Below are 24,023 nucleotides of genomic sequence, written 5' to 3' on the forward strand. Positions count from 1 at the left end.
TTAGAACCAGAAAAATCTCAATTCTAATCCAAGCTCTCTTTATAGGGTTTAAAATTCCAGTCTATCTGGGCCTGTTTCCTTATCTGTAAGATGGGGATGTCACTATCATCTAGTTTGAGGATTGTATTGGGGTTCAGATGAGATGGTCAATGAAAAGCATCTTGCCCAGTACTAAGTATCTATTTATCTATCCATCCGCCCATCCACCCATCCACCCATCCATCCATCCACCCATCCACCCATCCACCCATCCACCCATCCACCCATCCACCCATCCACCCATCCACCCATCCACCCATCCATCCATCCATCCATCCATCCATCCATCGTAGGTAGACAATAAACATTAGGTTGCTTCTTTCCTTCCTGATGCTTTGAATGGTTTTAATCATGAGGAGACAGGAAAGGAGAGAAAGAAAGATGAGAAGACACAATGGTAATTGATGGAGCAAGGTTTGGGAAGACTTGAAGAAGGTGGTGTCACTGAGAAAGGGCATCTCTACTGTAGGGAGATGCTGAGCGTGGTGTGGAAGCTGGTAAGTTTTGCGAGCAAGGAAGAAGGTTGGTAGAAAACAGGAAGGAGTTAAAGAAAGGAGAATCTTAAAGAATGGAACATGTTTGTAAAAAATTAGCAAACCATTTCACTCAACAAAAAGCAATCTGCAAAAACCCATACTTTCTATAATACAGAGTTATAATCCGTAACATTTTGGAGATGGTATGTTTATGTGTATATGTAAAAAAACATATTAGTCATTATCTTTTCATGCTAAATTTTTATTTCAATGTTATGCAACTGCATAAGTATAAATATTTGTTCAATATACAACAATTATGACATCCATAGGGAATTTCTTAGAGAAAATAAGACTGCAAACACTTTATTGCACAGATCCTAACAAACTTTAAGCTGGTAAATCTACTGCTGGGAGTACTACCGAGGAGCACATCTTACAATCACAGGAGACTGACCAAGAGAACACAGGAGAATTTCTATCAGCTGATTGGAGAGGTTTACAACAACAAACAGGTATTACATTAATGCAACCTTAAGTACTCTTTACTCATCCAAAATGCAAAAACGTATTTGGCAAAAAATGATAATACACTCTACAAAATATACACAAAAATAGCTTTTGTAAACGAGCACCTAATTGTGCTTTAAAGGAAACAAGACAGTTAAAAAGCAAAGGCTGTAAACCATGAACCGCTTCCCCAATAGACCTATCTCGATATCTGAGTGCAGAAGCACTGGGTTATGACAACTGCCAAACACAGATATGAATTATAAATGTTGAGACCACTTTTGAAACCAATTTAAGTTCTTGTAAAATATTTGTTTCTTCTACAACTTCACAACGTGGCGATGGGGACTGGCTAACACTACATGGGAAAAAAATAGAAGCAAGGAGACTTTTTCTCTTCTTTTCTATCCGTGTGTGTGCATGCGCGCTGGTGCGTGCAGGCACAAACGCAGGCCATTGCCAACTCATTTTACAATGAAGGACAACCGAGCAGTCGGTTAAGTAAGGCCTTTGTTTTTGGAGTGGAGTTTCCAGCCTCGCTAAATGATTTACAATCCACAGGGCTATAAGATGATGCTGTGCTTAGATGAATAATTTTATAGCCTGAAGACACTAAGATAACCCTGGGAGGGTGTGGGTGCTGGGTTAGTATTTGTTGACAATTATTTTTTTCTTATATAACAGTTACAACAAAAACCCCCTGCTATGGATCTCAAACATCTTATAAACACGTATCTGTGTGTGTGTATTTTAGCTTAGTGCCTTAGTAATTATGTCAGCAAGTGCCATCTTATAATACAAAACAAACCACCAGGAAAACTGGAACAAAAAACAAAACAAAGAACCCCTCAGCACTAAAATGATTGGACAAATTCTATATATTCCATGGGGTATACAAAATTTAAATAAGGCTTAGCAAAATTAAAAAGGACAGTCACATTCAAGCACCAAATAGCTCCAACAGGTCTTTTTGTTACAAAAATGCTGCTCTTAGTAATACAGTATTTTTTTTTTTTGCATACAAATAAAGAGATCATGTTATGAAATGTATGGAGCTACTCGATGCATCAGAAATGAATGTGAAACCCAGGAACTTGCTAAAAACAGCAAGCTTCGTCTACAACATAAGGCCCCAGCTATGTATTAAAATGTATCTGATGTCCTGATTATTCCTTAATATATATGCTATGATGCCAAAACCCATTTCCCTTCTTTTCCTCAAAAAAGAAAATTTAAAACCTCTTCCAATGCCTGATGCGTATCACTCAACCTAAGTACTAGCAGATTTGTGTGTAGTCAGCAATTGTCCTTTCTTTTCATGAGCAGGGTTGCTGCACGACGACTACAAAATGTGTGCTTCTTAGCCTAGTGACTCACTGCATAAAGGCCTGAGTTTAAGACCATGAATGGAAGAAAAGCAGGAGAACAGAAGTGAAGTCAACGTGGGTTTGTAGCCCCCACTCTGCCTTGGCTGAAGACCCACATACACACACAGGGACAGCTGGCCTTTCAGACAGGTGGACCCGGGTTCAAACTGTCTATTAGGGTGACCATGAAATGAAGACGGCTCGCTCGCTCCATTTGTTCTGGCCATTCCTAATGGAGGACGATTCCAAAGGCAGCAATTAAGAGTAGCTCTTGCTTTAGATCTGGAAACATAGGTAGCCAGATACAGTGCTATCAAAACCTCTGGTTAAAACTACACATTAAGAACTCACAATCTACTGTATTTAGGGCTTTCTTGCATCTTTACCTCTACTTAGGATGTTTGAACTTAGAAAAATGTAGCCTTGAAATAGTGTCTTAAACCACAGACCAAAACATGTGGGGGGATGTGTATATACACGAATGTGAGTGTATCTGTACTTTCACATAAACCCGGTTTGAGCCATTTTGCTTCATTACATGATAAGTGGTAAAGCAAAAATCTTATTCTTCTTTTTAAAAAGAGCTGTAGTAAACAACGCCATCAGCAGCAAGGTTTAGACTCTACATCCCAAACCTAACCCATTGCCAGATATTTACAGAGAAAATCTTTTTCCTCAACAAACCCTCAACAGTAAAAGGTATTTCATTTTTTTTCTTGTACAAACACTATCTGGTAACAGTTTTCCCGGTTACAATTGGGAAGGCATTTGGAAGAAGGTCCCCTCTTTCTTTCCATCTTTTCTTTCTCCCCTTCTTCAGTGAGGCTCCAGGCTCTGCCTGGCTATGTTCCCACAGTGCTGGTTTCGAAAGGTAGTCAAGACTCAGTTACACATTCAGGTTGGGTCTGCCCAGTGCCACCCGGGCCTGCCCCATTAAGAGGCCTTTTTGTGAGGGCTGCTCCGCAAACTCTCTTTCCCCCGCCTCTGCCGGACCACAAAGTCCTTCTCAGAAGAAAGGGTGATGGGGCGGTCAGAGCTGGGTACAGGGGACGGCTTGGTCACTTCTCTGCACACATTCTGTTTCCTAATCTGAGGAGGCTGGGCTGGGGCGGGCTCTTTCCCTTTGGTTTCTCCTATGGTGGCCGTTACGGAGAGGGCCCTGTCCTGGGGGCCAGCTCCCCCCACCACATTTGGGTTGGGGTGGTGTGACTCTAGAGTGATGGTGGAGCTCCTAAAAGATGGCAAAGAGTCACTCTTTGTCATTTGGGTTCCGCCATCCCCCCCAGACAGGGATTTCCTAGGGTCCCTGCTGCTGGGGGCTGAGGGATCAGCCGTGGCCCCATTGGCCTTGGCAGAAGAGGTGTCACTGATGGTTGCCGAAGCCTCTCGAACTCCTGGTCTGGCTTCAGGGAAGCTGCAGGAGGAGCTCAGAGACTTCTCTGGGAGGGCTGTGGATCGGAAAGTACTCTGCCCACTGGCCGAGGGTGACCGTTTCATGCCACTGGGCTTGCCTGCTTCAGTAGGTTGCTTCTGGGGACTGAGCCCTTTCCCCTTGGCCTCTGGCAAACCCTTCCCCACCACCGCTGGTGGCCTCTCTGTGCCTTTCAGCCTGGCCTCACCGTGTGCCAGGGATAGGCTGGCCTCCAGCTTCCTGCTGTCTGTTGGAACATAAAGTGCTTCAGTGCATTTCTTCCCTTCAGACTTCCTGTCTGTGGTGGTGGCCTGTGGACTGAGGCTCTTGTCTGTCTGTCTGCATGGCGGGGGGCCATCTTTCACAGTGGATGGTTTGGGGTGCTTTGGAGACAGGGTTAGCTTTTCACTGACAGTGGGAAGTTTCTGGTCTACAGACTCAATAACCCCTGGGTATCCTTGCTGTGGCAGATACCTGGGCTTCTCCAGCATCTCAGGGGGATGCCCGCCACTGGGGGGCTTCAGCTTGGTGTCCACACGAACCCCTTCAGGGGGCAGTGGGATTGAAGGTCCACTTCTTCTCTGGCCGATCGTATCGCTGGCTGTGTTCTGGGAACATGAGGGGATAGGGAACACATCCACCATGCCCTTACTGCTGTCTTTCCCCTCTCGGCCAGGGCCACAGGGGGTCTGCACGCCAGGCTCTCTGACCACTGCAGCCCCAGCACTTGGCTTCTGGGAAGAGAGGGGCCTGTCTGTGTGCTTGGACTTTGGAGGGCCTGGGTCAGGGCCAGGCCGGGACTTGTGGCTGCTGCTTTCACTGTGCATAGCAGCGGGCTTGGGCGGGTCCTGGAGGCCCGGGCTGGGCTCTGCAGCACAGGGCTTGCTCCCCAGTTCTCTGCCGGAAGAGTGGCTGGGTGAACCGCCGCGCTGCCGAGCGGCCAGGCTGGGCAGCTCTTTGGTGATTGGTTGGGGTTGAGAGCCTCTGCTGAGATGCTGCAGAAGCTGTTCTTTCTTTTCTGGTTCCTTGAGACTGTCTTTCTGTAAAGACGGGAGACCTGAGAGCTTTTCACTCTTCCCACTCTCAGTTCCAGGTGGTTGCGCAGATCGCCTGGCAGGAGGGGCTTCTGGCTTGTGTTCCACACCACTCTTTCCTTTGCCCAGCTCCCGCTCACAGGGAGTCCCCACTGAGAGCAAAGAGGAATCCTCTTTGGCCAGCTGCCTCCCCTCATCTCGGCCATCTCTGTGGTTTGTTTTCCCACAAGACCCCCATGCTTTCTCCATGGCCTGGGTCTGTGTGTAGAGATCTGGGCGGGTCCTTCCCACAGAGGGGAGGTTTTTAGAGTTGTCACTGGTTTTAGCAGCTTCTGGAGGACAAAGCTCCATGGAGGGGTCTTTGCGGACATCAATCCTTGCAGCAGACCACTCACTTCTGGCTGCGGAAGGACCTTTTTCGGACGATTCCTTCCCACTCAGCTTCTCCCTCAAGGGGACAGATTCGGGTGGCAGTGGGCCACATGGCCCAGACAGGTCAGCACTGTGCAGGTTCTGCTCCAGGAAGGGCAGGCGCTTAGTGTCAGGGCTGGGATCTTGGTGTTTGCTGGGGCCGCTCTCTTTCCGCGGGTGATCGTTTTCTGTCACCAGGCTCCTGGTGGCATGGGAAACTTTCCTGTCCCGCGTTAGCTCTGGATCAGGCAGGGGAGCTGCTGGTGAATTCTGGAGACCGCGGTTGGGTGGTGGGAATCGAGGCTCAAGCAGGTAGGATTTATTCATCTTGAAGCCAGCAGTGGAAGGCTCCCTCTGACAAGCAGTGTCACCCTTCTTCCCACCACTGCTGGGAAGAGATAGGGGCACACAGGGCCCCACGTCACTGCCTGGGCTGGGACTCTGTGCATGTTCTGGGGAAGGCAACTCTGTCTTGGAGGCCTGTGGTCCAGACAGGAGAGCAATGTCCAAAGTACCCTCAATTGGCTTCAGGCATGACACAGACCTACCTTCCAGCTTATACTCGGAAGGGCTTTTTCGGACAGGTGACTCGGGAGCAACCAAGCCTGGCTTCTCCACACCACCATCCACTCGGCCAGCTAAGGCCTTGAGAGGGACGAAAGAGACACTGCTCATCTGAGCTGTGTGGGCACTGCTGATGAATGCTCTGCTCTCAGAGGCCAGTGGGGCTTCCTGCTGCCCACCCCCAGGCCGGACTGGGTTCCCTGGCAGACATTCATGGGCACTAGATGTCATCTTGGGCTTGAGCACAGGACAGAGGCTGTCATCTTTGTCTTCAAGTGACATTATCTTTCGGAGGTAATCAATGTTGGCCAGCTTGTTGTCTAATTTCTCACATCGAAGACACTCCTTGGCCTGGGGAGCCTTCTCTGTGTTGTCACCCTTCCCAGAGGCAGGCCTGTCAGTGGAGTGACAGAGACCGTCTTGAAAGGTGCCAGGAGTGGAGGCTCGTTTGAAGTCACAGGTGCCCTGGCTGTGGTCCCCGGGTGCTGGACCATAGCCAGCTGCCGCCCCCTCTGAGGTCACACCCTCACTGGCCCTAACGCTGGCCTGCTTGTGGAGAGCATCTTTCAGCAGGCTGCCCAGGGACGAAGTCTCCTGCACGGCTGCCTTGTTTTCAAAGTGATTTGACCTTTCTAAAGCTTTTGGATATATTCTTTTCTCTCTCTCTTCTAGCCTCAAAGTAGAGAGGTTTTCCATATCACTACCAAGTCCATGGGATTTCTGGTGGGATTCTTGTTTCTCTGGAAAACTGTCTGGTTTCTTCACCACAACCTTGGTCTTCAGCTTTTCTCGGTCCAGGTCGTCCACAGACTCCTGCCTTCCCAGCTTCCGGGAGATGGGGCGTTTCAGGCAGCCTTGTTCCACAGGCCTGGCCCGGCTCAGGGCAGGTGCGTCACACACGTTCTCCTCCAGGCTCTGCAAAGTCACTTCCCGCTGGGGTTGTTCCCGCTGCACCTCCTCCTGAGTAACCTCCAGGCTGTGCTTGCGGGAACACAGGTGCTTCTTGTCACTGCCATAGGAGGGAGAGAGCTTCTCCTCTGACTGCACACGCTTCAGCAGTGGAGACCGTGGGGGCTCTGCGCTCTTGGGCCTCACGATGTGTCTGACGATGGTGGGAGGGGAGTGCATTTTGCTGGGAAAGGCTTGAGAGATCTTGGAATTGCCAAGTGAGTGTCCCAATAGAGGTGACGGAGACCGCTGAGGGGAGGTGGGCTGTGGTGGAGTTGGAGAGGGTGTCCGGGCCAGGGGGGAGAGCGGGATGCTGCCAGCTGACTTACGCCTGCCGGACCGATATCGCTGTCCACTGAGTTTGGGGGCCAGCCCATGCAGAGTGCTGGGCCGGATATGTCCTGAGCCTGCTGGGGAATTAGGGGCACTAGAACTTGGGGAGCTGCTCTGGGAGGAGTTAGTACCTGTGGGTAGAAAACAGAAGGCTGTGAGCAATGGCCACCTTCCCTTTCCTTTCCCCATTTCCAGCCCACACTGTTCTAGGTAAGATCAGGTAAAGGTCAACAGATTGTCTTAGCATCCAACTCTAATGAATGAATGCTTTTTAGATAAACAGTCCCACACCAAGGCTTAACCCAACACTTCCTGTCTTATTTTAATGGTTCGAATAGACCTATCCTATGACCTCCAAGCTGGACTAATCTTCATATGTTTCAGGATCTCACATGGGAACTGGGATCTCCTCTCTACCGACCCCTGTTGTCCTGGCCAGGAGACTCACTCACCGGATGGGAAGTCGGGGGTGGAGCGATAGCTGGGTGTAGGAGAACGGGGAGATAAGCTGTGAGTGGGGGATCCCGGGAGGCTCTCCCCCGATGACAGTGATCGGTTCAAGCAGGAGAAACTTCGGCTGGTGTGGAGTAAAGGAGAAGGCTGCTTGGCTAGTTTTTTGAAAAGGGATCTCCTCCTAGAGGGAAAATAGGAAGAAAATGATCAGATTCTACTTTCAGAACCACTCCTGCCTCCCTACAATACCACTGTGTTCAGTTTGCTCCTCTGTGTTGGAGACAGTGATATGATGGCAGATCCTATTAAAGAGTAGGATCCCACTTCCACAGGAAAAATATTTTTATGACTTAGAAAGGAAGAGTGTTTGATAGTATACAATGGAAGCTCTCTTCTCTTCACCCCAGAGACGTTCAGAATAGATGGGAACATAGGAAAAATATAAACTATGTTATGTGTATATTCATTTATTTATTTGTCAGGTTTATGAGGAGAGTATTCTTTGCCTGAAAGCTTCTGAGTACATACCCCCAGATACACTGACACAATTTAATTAAGAGATAATACAAAGTACATCTCTGAAAGAAAAATGATCATCTTGGACACAGAATTCTTTAACGGTGACACACTGAGTGGAAGCTTTATCTACGAGGGGCTGTTTGCTGTGCTTATTCCATGGATATTCCTAATGACCATGTAGGCTGTACATTAACCAGAAAAACTGAGAGAGGTGAACTGAAGCTTATCGTCTCAGCAGGGAGGCAGACACCACGCTGCCGCAGAAGCAAATGTGTATTTAGCACTCAACAAGCACATCTTACAATGAAATGCACAGCTTCCGATGGCTCAGAAGTGCAGGTGGCTGAACAGAGTTCCTCTGCCATCATGCCAGCTTGACTCACCCTGGTGAGCTTAACACTGCTATCACCTGGACACACTGTGTTCTATGTGACTTAAAGCACAATCAAAATGTAAAGCACACATTAAAAAAAGCAACATCTCAGAACTGATGCCGTTTGTGTGTGTGTAATTTTAATCAAAGTAATAAATACACTTGGGTTAAAAACAAATAGTTTTATTAACTTGTAATGAAAACAGAACAACTCCCCTATTCTGCCTTTTGCTCACTCCCCACAGAAACCACTCTTCACTCAAAATTTGATCTGTTTTGGGAGGCCGGTTGAATCAGTTGGTTAGAGTGCAGTGCTTATGACACCAAGATCGCTGGTTCAATTCCCACATGGGCCAGTGAGCTGCGCCCTCCACAACTAGATTGAAAACAACGACTTGACTTGGAGCTGATGTGCCCTGGAAAAACACACCGCTCCCCATTAAAAAAAAAAATGAAGAAGAAAAAAATCATCTGTTTCTTCTCCCATTTGCCTGCATATGGATGGCTAAGTAATGTGCTTACATTATATTTTAGTTTTTAGATTTTAGAAATTATCTGTTGATATCATATCAGCAGATGAGAATTAAACTCTTACCCAATCCTCTTCCACCTTCTACCTAAATATACTTCCCATTTCTTATTCCTCCCAATAGAGTTAAATCAAAATTTTTGGTTAGAAAAAAGGCTGGTGTTCATTTCACATCATAAACATTGTTCACAGCTGGGCCTTGAAAAGCATAATTCTATTTCCTTTCTTGTAGAACTTAGTCTTTCCTGGAGTTGATAAGCATTCCTTTTACATTTGCTTGTTTTTCTGCATCTCTATCATCAAAAATCCTTTTCATATGATCAGACACATCAGACTCGAATGGGTAAAGGAGTGCTGCTGTGCTATCGTGCAGGGAGCACATCCAGGCAGTACAGCCTGCCAGGAGTGTCCCCAACAGAAACACATACCCGCCTCTTTCCAGTGTCGGCACAGAGCACAGAGAGATACTCGTGGCGCCTCCCAGATGGCAACCGGGTAATCTAGTTAGATTTTCAGTCAGTAAAACAAAGCCCTTTTATTTGTAGGCTTACTTAAATGTTTTAAAGATATAGCTATTTCAGAAAATCTGGCATTTAAAAAATAGCAACTGTTTGTTTTTAGATAATGTAAAGGACATTATTTAATGTAGAGTTAATGCTTTAAACTCCCTGAAGGTCCAATTCCTCAAATCCAACTAAACTGAAATGAACTCTAGAGGCTTAAAAAAGAGCAAAGGGCTTTTCCTGGTTCTCACACATGAGAAAAAGCAATCTGAATTCTTCTACAACATAACTACGTATGTAAACCTGCTATTACGACTATGAACTAAAATGTATAAATATATGTGAACCACAGCATAAAATCTCTCATATATAATCATTTAAATGAAGTAGGGAGTAACTTTCCTCCAACATGGGCACACGATAAACTCACAAACAATACTGCTTTAACTGACCTTTCTAGACTTTCTTTCTTCTTAGATTTCTTGCTCCGCCTCACCATCCGGCTCTTATAGCTGTTTCTTCTGGCTGGTCCTGTTTTGATTGACGTGTTTTCAAATGGAGTAGTGGTGATTGACACCTTATTCCCACTCTGTTAAAAAAAAATGAGGTGGTATTAAAGGAAAATGCTGTAATGAAACAAGATCAGAACAGATAGGAGATTCAAAGACAAAGATACCTAAGGACACACATACAAAATGACTTCCACTTCGAAATAACCCTTTAAGCAATGAAGTCCTGGGGAATACAGACTGGGTGAAGGCAAAATGTGACATTTCTTTAAGAGGGTGGGCTCTGCACTCCACAGATCTGAATTCAAATCCATGTTCTGGGACCTGAGCAGGTTGCTGCTCTTTCCTCTGTCTCCACTTCCTGTCCTATCTAACAGTAGAATCAGCCCATCTCACAGGAGCTCCTCTGAGGATCACACAAAGGATAGAGTTTGTAAAGCCTTTAGCACCCAGTGTGACACATGGAAAGGCTCTATAAATAACAGTTAGCTTCATCCATATGTATTAAGTATAAATGTGCCCAGGGGCTGTCTGCTCTTGGTTGATTTATTTTTCTTTCTTTTCTTTTTTGTGTTTTTTCTTTGACCTAGAAATCAAAGAGTAACAAAATTGAATGAGACTTTTATTTTTCACTATTTTAAAAGGTTCCTTTCCTATCACCATAAAACCTGTCAGCTTGCAGAGCTGGAAAGTTTATGCCAGTGAGTATGAAACCGCGTCTTTTCAACCAGGTGACACGAGGTGAAGTAATTCCTGGTGGGTCTGTGGGCCCTCTCACTCAGTCCTGGGACAGGGGCTTGCTGGGCAGGCCTTGGGGCAGATTGGAGAATGGAGTCAGAAGTCAGGCTGAGGGACGCCCAGGGCAGGTGGGCAGGACTGAGCCCCTTCACTCTGGCATTAATGACCTCTCCTGGAATTTCTTAACAACTGGGGAGAAACATGTCCTTTCAAAGTCACAAATGGTACGGATTACTCTGGAAAGATTAAAAGTAAAAGGAGAAGGGCCTTTTAAAAAGCCTATGTCTGGAAGACACCTAGCAATTCAGCTCTAGTGGTAATAAGCAATGGGGAGTTAAGTATAGAAGGGGCAGGGGACTGAAAAAACAAGAATTGACTGTTTTAATGGTAACCCCCACCCCCCCAATTTGGAAAGGAATAAGATGCCATTATAAGAAGAAAATAATAGAGTATAAACAAAAAAATAACAAGCATTGAAAAGCCTACTACCTATCTAATACTAGTAATATTTCAGTATTACTTGCTGCAGGTCTTTTGTCAGGCATGTGTATATTTTGCGTATCTATAGACATACTTTATAAATAATTTTAATCTTAAATTAATCTAATATTTAGGTTTATGTTGTATTTTCATTTCACATTATATAACTTTGAGAAACTTTCCCTTCATCATTAAATATTCTTTACAAATGTAATTTTTATTGGCTGTATTGTAATTTTCCATGAGATAGGTGAGTCAAAATTTAACTATTTCCCTGCTGCTGTTGTTTTCTGCTTTTCAATTTCAATTGAAATAAAGATCCTTATCTATATATCATTGTCCTAATCTCTGACATTTTCCTTAGATTATATAATTAGACTCCATGTACTGAATCAAAGGGTCTATTTGAACTTTTTACAGACTCTTTGTACACACTGATACCCTATTTTCCAGAAAGTTTATCTTAATTTATCCTCTTGCTAGTAGCACATGAGTACCCATCTTACCACAGCCTTGTCAGAAGTGAATATTAACATTAAACAAATTACCAATTTTACAGAAAAGAGTTATATCAAGTTTCAATTTTCATTTTTTGACAATTACCTGGCTGGATGTTGTTTCATTTATTTTGGTCATTTCTTTTGTATTTCTCTAGGGGATGATTTGTTCATGTTTTACATCTAATTTAGTTACCAAAAGTCTTGGTGTTTTATTATTGATTTTTAGAGTTTTTAAAACATATTAAGAACATATAATCCCATATCTAACATCATAATTATAAGAAACATTTTAGTGACATGGGACTTAAACTTGAAGAAAAAAAATTTATTATGAAAGAATAAATTATATGTTATATATGCAAATGCCAGAACTTTAAAAATAAACATTTATCTGATAGTAGAGAATGAAGATTCTATTTATTTTTAAATGGAAAATTCAGCTTTAGGTATGAAAACAAAGAAGGTTGTTTGAAATGGGGTCACACGTCACAAATTGAGTGAGACCACACTAAAATTTTAGTTTTTCCTGTATGCCTTAGGTGAAGGAAAAGGGCACAAACGTAGTTAGAGTTCACCTTTCACTGAAATTCTTTCAATCCTTTTCTACATTCATACAGAGAGGGGACACACAGGGCCATAATGATCATTGGGAGTCTTTCATTACTTGAATTCAGTTCCACCCTTCTCTAACCTAATTCAGCATTGACTTTTATATCTTTATCTATTTCACCTGGAATTTTAAAAAGCACATTTTGAATATTAAAGTATTTCCAAGTCACGAAGATCGATTCCTCCTCCTCCTTCTACAGAGGCTGGTCCAGAGGACAATTCACTTAACTTATGGAAATACAACAAGAGATAACTTTCCTAAGGGGAAATACAGACACAAAAGATGCACAGTACCAATATTGGGTTAGAAACATTAATGATTACAAAAATCATAAATGACTGGAAAAACAACTTTGCCGAGAATAGATGAGAAATAGGAAATCTGCCACCTGGTGGATCCATCCGCTACAGCAAGGGTTGTCTAAATGGGACACTAACTGGATCAGTTTATCCTCAATAAATTCTCTTGGAGAATGAGCAACCTCTTATCAGAGAAATTCTGTGGTACTTGTTTAAAAATAACAACAGAAAATGGGGCCAGCAGACTGTTAAATGTTCAGTAGTTCCCTTTTAAACTATTTGTGTGATTAATGCACAGTGGGAGATAAATGGTTTTAAACTGGCTGAACTGAATACAATAGCAGAAGTCAAGTCTATCCAATCCCTTCTCTCAATCTGGCTCCCAGTTAGTTAGTTATCAGTTAGCCTTGGGTACCTCTTGAGCTAGGCTCTTTTCACATTTCTTTCTCTGTAAAATGCACACGGGGAAAGATGCTCTTCCTGCATACCTGCGTCCTTGCCCTAATTCACACACTCCACACTGGCCATCTTGCACACTTCATCCCTTTTTTGAACCTTAGGCTCCAGCCACACTGGTTTACTCATGCATCTCAAACACACTGAGCAATCCTGACCTTGTGTTTTTGAGCTCTCTTTGTTTCGCCTAGATTGTCCTGCATCCCCTTCCCACGTACTAAATCTCCAACCAGCCTTCGTAGCTCCGCAGATGACCCCTAACTCGTGACACCTGTCCACCCTGGTGGCAGACCATCACTCCTTCAGAACTTGGGCCATATTTCTGGTCTGTTCCTTATATTTAACACTTCGATTGTATCCTGGTATTGCCACTGTCTTTCCCTGTGACCATCACACTGTTACCTATTGGCAATCAGAGAACTTCAGGTATACGAGTAAGCATTCTGGTGTAGTAGTCGAAAGCACAGACTCCAACGCTACATTGCAAATCCTCTTCTGCCTCTTCCTAGCATCTAAGCTTGGGCTGCCCTGCTAACTTCTCTCTGCTTTAATTTCTTCATGTGTAAAATAGGACATTTGTATTTATAGCACCGACCTCAGTGGGTGTGAGGATTACCTGAGCTTATTCATGTAAAGCAATCTCTATTACCTATTATTCTTACGTGTCATTTGTTGTGGGACCCTTGTAGTACGTAGAACAATGTTCTATACATTTTGGGGGTTCAGCTAATACGCAAGGGTAGTAGTAATGAGGCCATTTGATGGTCCCCATTTTAACATCCAGAGGTTTCCCAGAGTTCATGGAAAGGAAATTTTTGAAGCAGGGGCTGATGAAGCTTTAGGGTTTCTCTTATGCATTGGGGATTTGAATTCATGCTATCCTAAGAAAGCAGCGTGGGTGAGTCTAGTGTTTCCTGGATTGGAGGGGGTAAGCCGGGCAGGCTATCATGTGAGCAGGGGATATGACTGGGTCAGTATGGCCTCCACCCACCACGAGAGTGGCCGTGAAAGACACTGGACTACGCTTACTATGTGTACAATCCAAACAATACGTAAGTATTGTCGTGCATTTCTAACCACATGCATGCAGCCCTATGAGATGTCTCTTCTTCCTCTTCCACTTTATACTTTGTTCAAGATCGCTGGTTACATTTGGAAGGAAGCTGCGTGATTACACAGCTCACTGGGAAGATAATTAAACCTCTTGCATCCTCTTTGTTTTGTTATAATGGTTACGTCTCTTGAGCGCTTCCTTTATGAACCAGAGGCAGGATCCTCTGCATGGGACTAGGACAGAGCATGCCATGGCTTCAAAGGGCGCCAGTGGCTCTCCATCACAGCATGTTTACACAATTTCAGAGACACACACTGATGAGGGCACCTCGTAACCAGATGAGGAAAAAATATTATAAATGAGATCGTGTGATTCTGCCAAGAGACCTTTAGGAGAAATGTACGTCCACATTTCACAGAAGAAGGAAGAAAGGTTTTCAAATCCAGAATCATATTAAAAAATAAAACAAATGATGAAAACGATCAATTATATCTCAGCAACACAAATGTACATTTTCTAAAGACATATATTTCAGTTTATTATTTCTTCTGATTTTATAAGCAAACATGCGAAATTATATAAAGACATGTTGTGGCAGGAGCTATGCTGCATAAAAGACAACACTGCTTTAAAGAATGCAGAAGGACAAACATGTTACCATTTAAAATCCCTTTGTCCTTCTTTTAATTGTTGATACCAAGATATGGAAAAGCTCTAATAGTGTATTAACAACTAAGCTCAGCTATAAAACACAGGTTTATTACCTTGTTTCCCCAAAAATAAGACCTAGTCAGACAATCAGCTGTAATGCGTCTTTTGGAGCAAAAATTAATATAAGACCTGGTTTTATTTTAATATAAGACCAGGTCTTACATAATAATATAATTATAATATAATATAATATAATACAATATAATATAACATAACATAACATAACATAACATAACATAACATAACATAACATAATATAATATAATATAATATAATATGGGTCTACAGTAATTTTTGCTCCAAAAGACACATTAGAGTTGATTGTCTGGCTAGGTCTTATTTTCAGGGAAACACGGTACCTAAAATAAATGGTAAAAGAGCTCTAGAAAAGCTCAAGGAACGTTTTAGAGATAGAGACCACCTCTGTCTGTCTACCTTTGTGGTCCCTCACCAAATGGAAAGGCTTACATATTGGATATAGTAGACAGAGAATCAGCCCTGACACTTGGACAAAGAATATTATCAGAGCTAGATGGTGAATGAAACTAAAAACTCAAGGCGTATGCATGTAGGTGCCAGAAGTGGCATGATTCTACTTAGTAGCCAGATTGCAAAAGTGTAAACTTACTTTACCCATCTTAAGGCTTTTATTACCAAACTGAATGGCAACTACAACAAGACAGGAGTCAAGACACTACAAAACTAATGAGGTACTTGGCTCCTCTCACGGTGACTTTTGGACAGCAAGCAAAGGAGAACCCCATGGTCCACCTCACTTCCATGAACATTTATTGAGTAATCACCTGTATACCAGGATCTGGGTAAATGCTGGGATGGATGTGGGAAATGTTAATAGTAACTCCACATGTCTCCTGCAGAGCTGCTGTCAGATTTGCTATGTGTTCAGCATGACCATCAGCTGATTTCCAGCGCTGCCTATGGCTCTGCAACGTTCTCTCGATATTCAGCCCTATCCCTCTGGTGATCAGAAGCATGCATTTGTGAGAGTGTTGGCTAGTTAGCGGAACACCCTCTGGGTACAAATGACAGCAAAGCAGCCCCCAACCCCACGGGGCTTGAGACCAAGACCAAAATCTCATTAATGCTGTGAATTAATCAATGGCAATAACTTTCCTACAATCTGCTACTTCGCACTGGACTTTTGGGCATACATGCTATTACTACTCACAGAACCTAGGCCAGACCCAGAATCTTTTGAAGAAGAACACAACTATGTTGGCTGGGGGAATGACAGAGAAGAAGGAGAAAAGTCACTTAACTGAGCTTACTTTTGGAAGGCTTTTCACACCCACTTCCCTGTAGTCCTGTCCAAATCCCTCATTTTCTATCAAGTTCCAGTTAAATATCATTTCCCTGTGATCCCTCTCTCCACTCATAGAATATTTTCTACAAAAGTATGAAATGCCTCCCTCTGCGACGGCCCCGACTAATTACGTTGTATTTTATCTGCTTACACATCTCCTACATCTTCCATACATTTTGAAGGCAAGGATCATACCTTAATTCGTGCGTTACTGATGTCTACTATGGTACATGCCTCAGAGCCAGTGTTCTAGAAATTATCTGCATGCATGTTATTTAAATGACATATCTGTGTCTACGTTTTGTCTCTCAATAGGGCCACAGACTGTCTATAGCCTTGGCTCACGTCTCTATTCTGGTAGCCTTTTACAGTGCTCATGAAGCAAGAGGTCATCCAAAAATCCATTTTCCTACAAATAGAGACACTGCATTTCTGATCACAGATAAAGTAGTCTTTTCTTGCTGGAAAAAAAAAATCAAACTCACATGCATCTTTATCTGTTTTAACTAGAATCATGGTTAGAGCTATAACTTTAAATTCTAGAGTGAGCAGGTGGCAAAATAAATAACTCAACAGAACTGAAAGGATCAGTGTAGGTTCTCTCTGTCCACTCCTATTCATATTTTCTGTGATCTTCCTACTCCCTAGGCTTTATTCAGCTTATGTTTTAAATAAAAATTCATCTCCATTCAAAGTCTTTTGTATAGGGTAGGGGAGTAGGGTTAATGGCTGCTAGAACCTCTTCTTCCATTACCACCTATTTATATAATTTTTAGTATATGTGTTTACATTCACAATTTCAAAGAAAATCCAACTCTCAGACTAAACTTTCAGATCAGACCCCACAGTTTAACACCACTTTGTCTTCTACTATAGTAGAATAAAACCTCCTGAATGTTCCTGAAGAAAATCACCTTTGGGAATACTTGATTTCCAAACAGACTTCCCTATGTGAAGTACATAAAACAAAGAGAACCCTTACCATTTGTTATTTAGAATAAAAAGCAAAATAAAAGTAGGAAGTGTTTGTGCAGACATAGGACATGTTTTCCACGATACAAAACCAGAGAATTCCTATCTTTGTCTTTATCATTAAACCTGAGACTAACGAATACTTTTCTCAGTGATGAGACTGTCAGTGCATCACCGATGAACTCTAGAACTCAAGTATAGAATTCTTGGTCCTACTTCTTCCTGGCTACCTGCCTCATCTGTACGGCCATGACAGAAAAAAGACAATACCTTCAGCAAGAGCTCTATTACTTCCGTGTGGACAAGTCCATGTACCGGTTCTCCATTGATGTGTGTGATCAGATCCCCAGCCTTCAGTCCTGCCTGGCCTGCTGGACTTCCTTCTTCTACATTCTAAAGTCCAAGAGGAGAGGATACACTTGTCAGGAAACAAACGACAACCCGAATGCCTAGAGTTTATTCTGGCAGAATACTCTGAGTTAATTAGCAAGATGCTTAAGCTTCTAAGAGGAAGTCAAAAAGGCATGGTTATTATTTCTATTCTGTCATCATCCTAAAGCAGGATAATTCCTATGGTTCCCTTAAAAAATTCAGGTAATTTGAGAAGGTAGTTTTTTTTGTTTGTTTGTTTTAAGAAACAGAAGGCCAGGAGAAAAAACTAAGAAAAAAGAATAAAAGAAGGATGGAAATAGGACTGCCTTTGATTATTTCTACCAGTTTGGTACAAAGAGTGGACAATCAAATATGAAAACTGGACAGAACTATGAGAAAGAATTACTGTTTGCTAAATTCAATTCCGTCACATAGGTAAAGGGAAAGAACACTAAAGGAAAATACAATAGGTCCCAAATGGCAGCTTAACAGAAAAAAACATTTGCTGTTAACTGTGCATTGGCCAATGCATCCATTCCCCAGTTTGGCTGGGAATGAAAGGTAACAAGGCACGAGAGGCTATTGGTCTTACCCAAACAATATGGTGGACTGTATAGATGTCACTGTCGCCCACATACACCCGGATGGCTCGGATCGTGAAACCATAGTTCTTCCCTGAACTATGGATGACAATGGGCTGATGTGGACTGGCAGAGGCTGCTGAAGAATCTCGGCTAGGAGAGGAATCTCGTGAAGAAGAAGGGTCTGAGGACAGGGAATGGGGAGACATTGGACTTCCCAGGGGAGAAACAGCGAACATATCTGTAAAAGAGAAGCCAGTCATCAAAGCTGATCCTAGTCACACAAACAGGAATACAGCCAGCCTTTACCACATCTGCCGGCTGAGGTTGGGAGCACGGTTGCAAAATCAATTCAATTCATTCAGAAAAATAAAGGAGAAATAACAAAAAAATTTTTCTTGGTAACTAGCATGGATTTCAAAACAGAAGTCTGTCAAGGAAACTTCAAAAGTGTCTCTATTTTAACTAATTTTTCAGTGAATACTCTAAAGGTATAATTTCTTAGTTCTCTATGCTAATTAAAACACAACAAACCTTAGCTACTATCCGGCTGTGACATTTTTGTTTAATGTATTTTATGTTAATTAAAGAAACAATCACAGATACATGCACTTCAAGACCACCTTCACGCAGAAAAGACTGTCTTGTCTGGACTAGAGTAAGATTCTCAGGCTCCAAATCTTGCCCTCAGCAACTTTAACACGGTCCTTTTCAAGTACCCATGGCCAAGAAAGAAATGTTCACTTTACCAGGGGCTTTTTACATTATTATTTAATGTAATATTATTATTAGGTTTTTGCAATTATTTTTAATCTTTTAAACTACAATTGCTTTTGCACCAATCTAATACTACTGATTTAACATTTTTGGTCAAGAAAGCACTGAAGGGACAACTTCTTTAGATATAAAAAAAAAGATCACTCCTTATTACTGTGGTTTCAACTGATTCTCTTCACATATTACTTATATTTCTAATAAGGTTTCTGAGAGGATGATGCAGGTGAAATACAGAAATTTTAAGAGAAATTCAGTTCATATTCCAAAACACCAATTGTACTTTGTTTTTCTTGTTTTATAAGCAAACATTTTTTTTTTCTGAGAACATAGCAAGTGTTTATTTCATATGAAGTGAAAAAGCATAGATTACAAACAGGTGCACATTTTTCATCTCACTAACTTAATGCATTAAAATACTGGAAGAGTAGATTTAATACTGGACATTTGCTTCATGATGCGAACTGTGGATGGTGGAATTATGCTTTTCTCCCTTTAGTTGGCTTTTTTCAAATTTTCTACAGCAAACATACACTTTCATAAACCTTACTAGTAAGGTTACGAAGCCAACATTTTAAATTTACAGTTCATATCACTGTTCCAGCTATGTGAATCTAAACAGATCTTAACTAATTATGTAAAGTGTGTGTGTGTGTGTGTGTCTTTGAGAACAAGAATAATCTATGAAGGGCACTGAGGTTTCAATGTGAGCTCAGTTGGAGCCAGTGCTACTGAAGCTTCACCGGCATGGTGAGCAGCACCGCAGCCACAGTAAGCGGAGAATAGCCACCATCATTCGTTCCAATTCTGATGTCTGTCCAAAGTGGGACACTGAGCTAAACGTATCACTATTGATGCTCCTTCACTCTCTGACTTTAGGTGGCATCTTGGTGCTCTTTTCTGACTACCTGCTATCTAATCAAGAAACCAGGTGAAAAGCCAGACACTTTGGGCAGGGACTTCAAAACATGTAAGCAAGAAGAGGACAGACTAAGCACCTGGGCCCAAACTGCTGAACAGCCAGATTCTGGATCCTTGACCTCATCATGAGTTCCTTATCGCCTCAAATTGAATAATGGCTCTACTTTCCCAAGATGTAGGCTTTCTCACTGGCTTTCAAAAGTGGACGGAACCACATCATACTTACCTTTTCAACTGCAACTGCACTGGGGGTGTTGCCTTTGGGTTTGAATAGGAATTCAAACTAGGGAGATAGGTGTTTAGTTTATGCTGCTAAATGGGACACCTCCCAGAGAACAGAATATGGTAGGTGAGAACTATCCCCAAATGAGCATTTGTTTATACCCAGTTTCTTTCTGCACAAAGTTGAAATTTCTAAACGATTTCTTTGTATACATGGTCTGTAGTCTTCCAAATGCAAGCCGTCTGTAATATAATTCAATTGCCACTTCTACTTTCGTGCTGTCATTTGAGTGAGAAGTCACAACTACTAGGGTGTATATTTCATATCTGTCAGTGGAATTATTATAGACTTAGTGATTACTAAAGGCAAAACCAGGTTGTAGAAAAATACGCAATTCAACAAAACCATAATTAAGCCCAGTTTCTAATACAGGGCAGAAACTGATTTGACCACCAGGGAGGAAGCGTAGCTCAACAGACAGGGCTAGGGAAACTTTTAATTTTAGTGTTGTCTGTGACTCTCTGCATCCAGAGAAATGAAAAAAAAAAACAAAACTTACTTCTCTATGTCTATTTCCTCATTAATTAGATGAGAAAAACTACACTTAGCTTTCCAACATAGATGCTGTAAACGGCTCTGTAAAGAATATAAATGATGCATAATCTAGGGAAAAAAATTATTCAGAACAGGGAAATTTGTCACTTGACTTGGGAGAGGGGAGAGGAAAGAAAGAGAAACAAATAAAAGCAATACGGCTTTGCGGGAAGGAAGCCTATTTCATTTCCTGATGCAGAGAGAAGTGAGAAGAAATAAAGCACACGAGCTCTCTGGGAACTCCAGAGGTTCTGCAGGGAGAAGCTCTAGAGAGCTGGCTGGGTGCAGGTGCTGCTTCAAACAACCTTGCATCTCAATCGGCATTCCACACCAGAGGAAGGGGAGGGGGCCACATGCACAAATCATACAATTTCATGCGAGTAGATGTCTCTCTACCTCCTGGGATCATGAGGGACAGAGCACTGGCAGAAAGGGACTTTGTGACTTTCCCCGAGATTTTCTTTTTTTCTGTGCTTTCTAAGCGCTGCCGAGCCATGTGAGAAGCGGATTCACTGGATGGCTTTGAGGAATTATCTGTACTGTCCACACACTCGCTTCGTCCGTTTATCTGATCCAAGTGCTCTGAAAAACTGCCAACTGTACAAAGAAGAAGGGATAAACATGTTCAAGAAAATTGGGGAGAGAAGGTGGGGAGAGGGCAAGAGAGAAGGAAGGACAGACGCTGGGAAACATACTCCCACATGGCTCATGAGTCCGTATGGTGTCAGACAAACATTAACAACACATGACTGGTTTGAGAAAGGTGAAATGGAAGAGGAAAAGATGAAAGAAGTGTTAATTCAGGTTTCATTCTAGTCATATACAAAGTCGGCTGATTCTTAATCAATGACTCCATTTAACTAGAATAATTATTTTCTAGAATCTATGTTTTACAGCCTAATAGAGACAACTATCCCGCCTACCCCACCATGGAAGGCCATGCTATGAACTAAATGAATAACACCTTATGAACACCAGGACCGCCTACTGTATATTGTCCTCTGATAACAATCATCATCATTAGCAGTGCTGTAAATAATGGTTTTTGACATGTGGACATCATTTAATTACTTCTTGTAGACTTAGGCTGTGTCATCTCCTACCATCTTCCCAGGACACACCTCAACCAGGCTCAGATATGTAACTTATAGAAAAGTGTCTAACGGTCTCCTTTGACTTCTCACACTTTTTACTCTAAACTCCTTGTAGATTTCATAGAAAAAGACAAAGGCTATTACTGGCTATATTGCTCGATGGCTCCCGGCATCTTCCTGGCTTTTAATCTAGACAGTGTCATATGCTGCTCTGCCCCGAAGTTATTGGACCAGTAGGAAGATCCCTTCCCTTCTAAGCCAGCCATGCCTTCTTTATTTTCAGTTTCATTAATCTTTAACATAAACTGAAGAATTTTTTTTTTGGCAGTTAAAAAATTAGGACTTCCTTCAGTATAGGATCATAAGAGAATATAACCACATACACAGGAGGATGAAGAAATGGAAAATCACTGATGTCAGTCGGATACACAGGCCAAGAGTAAAAAAAGTTCTTGAGCAAACTGACATGTTGAGTCTCCCAGAGAAAAAAGTTGAATGGTCACCCCTTGTGGTTTCTCCTATGCTTTCTTTCATGGGCTATCAGATTTTTCTTTCTCTCTTTCCTTCCTTCCTTCCTCCCTCCCTCCCTCCCTCCCTCCCTCCCTCCCTCCCTCCCTCCCTTCCTCCATCAGACCTTCCTTCCTTCCTTCCTTCCTTCCTCCCTCCCTCCCTTCCTTAAATCATTAATAACAAATCTTTGTGTTTTCAGAAAAAAAAATACTTATTTCATTTTTACTTATAAATGCTCTAAGTCTGTGCTTTAAAAATCATCAGCACTATTATCACCTTAAGATATACAATCCACACAGAGAATTTAAAACCACACAGAAAATAAATGATCCTTTGAAAGACCAGCCAAGACATTTTAAAGTGCTGACCATGGGACATTCTTTGCCTAGGAAGGAGTTGGGCTTAACTAGACTTAAGTAACATATGTGCACCACTAGATTGCACAGTTGAAGTTTGGCCCTAGTTCCTGGAAGGTGGCAAAGACTGTATAGGGTCAAAGCTAGAGAAAGCTGGCGACTTGGGAGAGTGGGTTTGGACGCAGCAGAGTTCATGACCATCTACTGTGCTGTATGTACAGGAAGATTCACAGACTTCCATTTGACAGCCATCTGACCTACAAAGGAAGACAACCGTAAGGCAAATGTCTACAATCTTTCTACTCCTATATGCCCAACTGAATTTTATTTAACAGTGCATCTATTCCTTTCCCTCTAAATAAAGAAATCAACTGGTGAAGGACTGATAAAAACTGCTTCACAAATCAAAAATCTCGTCTCAAAACCCTTAACCTTACTTTTTGATAAATTAAACACTCCCTTCTCCATTCTAATTTGGCTTGGATAATATCATTGACAAGCATAAATGAAAAGCTGAATCTCTTTACAGTGAATAATTTGTTTGAATACTTTTGAGTACTACACCTAAGACTTCAACACTTACTTTTCCCTGATTCAAATACAATGTCATCATGAAAAAAGAGAAACGGTTCTAAAGCTGTACTTCCCTAAATGCCAGAATGTGAATATATAGTGTTCTCTTTTACCATCTCTCTCTCTTGCCTCCACCATCTCATTTCATAGCACTATACGTAAGCCTGTGTTTCTTTTCTGCCAATAGTGGATAATGTCATCTTAATGTTCTAGAAATGTCAAGGGTTCTTTCCTTTTGATGGCAGAGCAATATAAAAATCAACAAATTTAATTTTACTACAGTCACGGTTTTCAGATTTCCTAATTACCCTTGGCTATGAGCAAATCAGCTCATCTCGCTATTCTGTACAGCCCCCAACGTCTTTGATTATTTTTAGTGAATGTATGGGGGAGACAGAGAGAGGGTGGTTTGAATCTATTAATCAAAATGCATGGCAAGACCTAGGCAGATTTTTTTTTTAATTATGAAAGTAATCTATCAAATGCTTAGACACCATTCTCCTCCCTTTACCTCCTACCTTTCTGATAGTTGGTGGGTTGTAAAGACTAAGAGATCATCAACAATTCACCATATTAAGAATAAGTTTTAAATGGAGATAAATATATTCTACTCAGAGTAAGAAAATACACTAAGAAACAGATAGAGACCTTAGTAACTGTAAATATAAAATACTGAGATATTTACATTTGATTTGATTACCAAGCTCAATTAAAAATGGCCAGGGATTCTAGATTCCTAGGTTGTTTTTACACTACTTCTACACTGCTATTCTCTTGGCTTTATAAAGTTAGGATGAGTGGAATTATCCTAATGGAAACAGAGCTGAGGTAAAGAGAGAAAAGAAAAAAAAATTATTTTTCCCCATGATAAACTATAAGTACATATGAAGCTCCTTCACAGA

The 24,023-nt window shown here is 42.1% G+C and overlaps 1 protein-coding gene across 17 annotated transcripts in view; it reads right to left on the reverse strand.

The window, feature by feature from the left end:
• Positions 1–756: 756 nt before the first annotated feature.
• MAST4 (microtubule associated serine/threonine kinase family member 4) overlaps positions 757–24,023 on the reverse strand; it is a gene marked incomplete at its 5' end in the record, with an annotated part of 545,031 nt that continues 521,764 nt past the window's right edge. For 12 of the 17 annotated variants that reach the window (XM_081053916.1, XM_081053915.1, XM_081053906.1 and 9 more), the window contains 6 exons: positions 757–7,224; positions 7,546–7,727; positions 9,923–10,059; positions 17,394–17,516; positions 18,088–18,317; positions 20,985–21,185. In XM_081053916.1, the coding sequence (XP_080910042.1) occupies positions 3,326–7,224; positions 7,546–7,727; positions 9,923–10,059; positions 17,394–17,516; positions 18,088–18,317; positions 20,985–21,185 (4,772 nt within the window). In that variant the 3' untranslated portion in view covers positions 757–3,325. The remainder of the gene's footprint in view (positions 7,225–7,545; positions 7,728–9,922; positions 10,060–17,393; positions 17,517–18,087; positions 18,318–20,984; positions 21,186–24,023) is intronic. The other 5 variants (XM_081053918.1, XM_081053917.1, XM_081053914.1 and 2 more) reach the window with 1 other exon arrangement.

The sequence above is a fragment of the Rhinolophus hipposideros genome (genome assembly GCF_964194185.1).
Source record: "Rhinolophus hipposideros genome assembly, chromosome: 7".
In the NCBI taxonomy this organism is placed as follows: Eukaryota; Metazoa; Chordata; class Mammalia; order Chiroptera; family Rhinolophidae; genus Rhinolophus; species Rhinolophus hipposideros.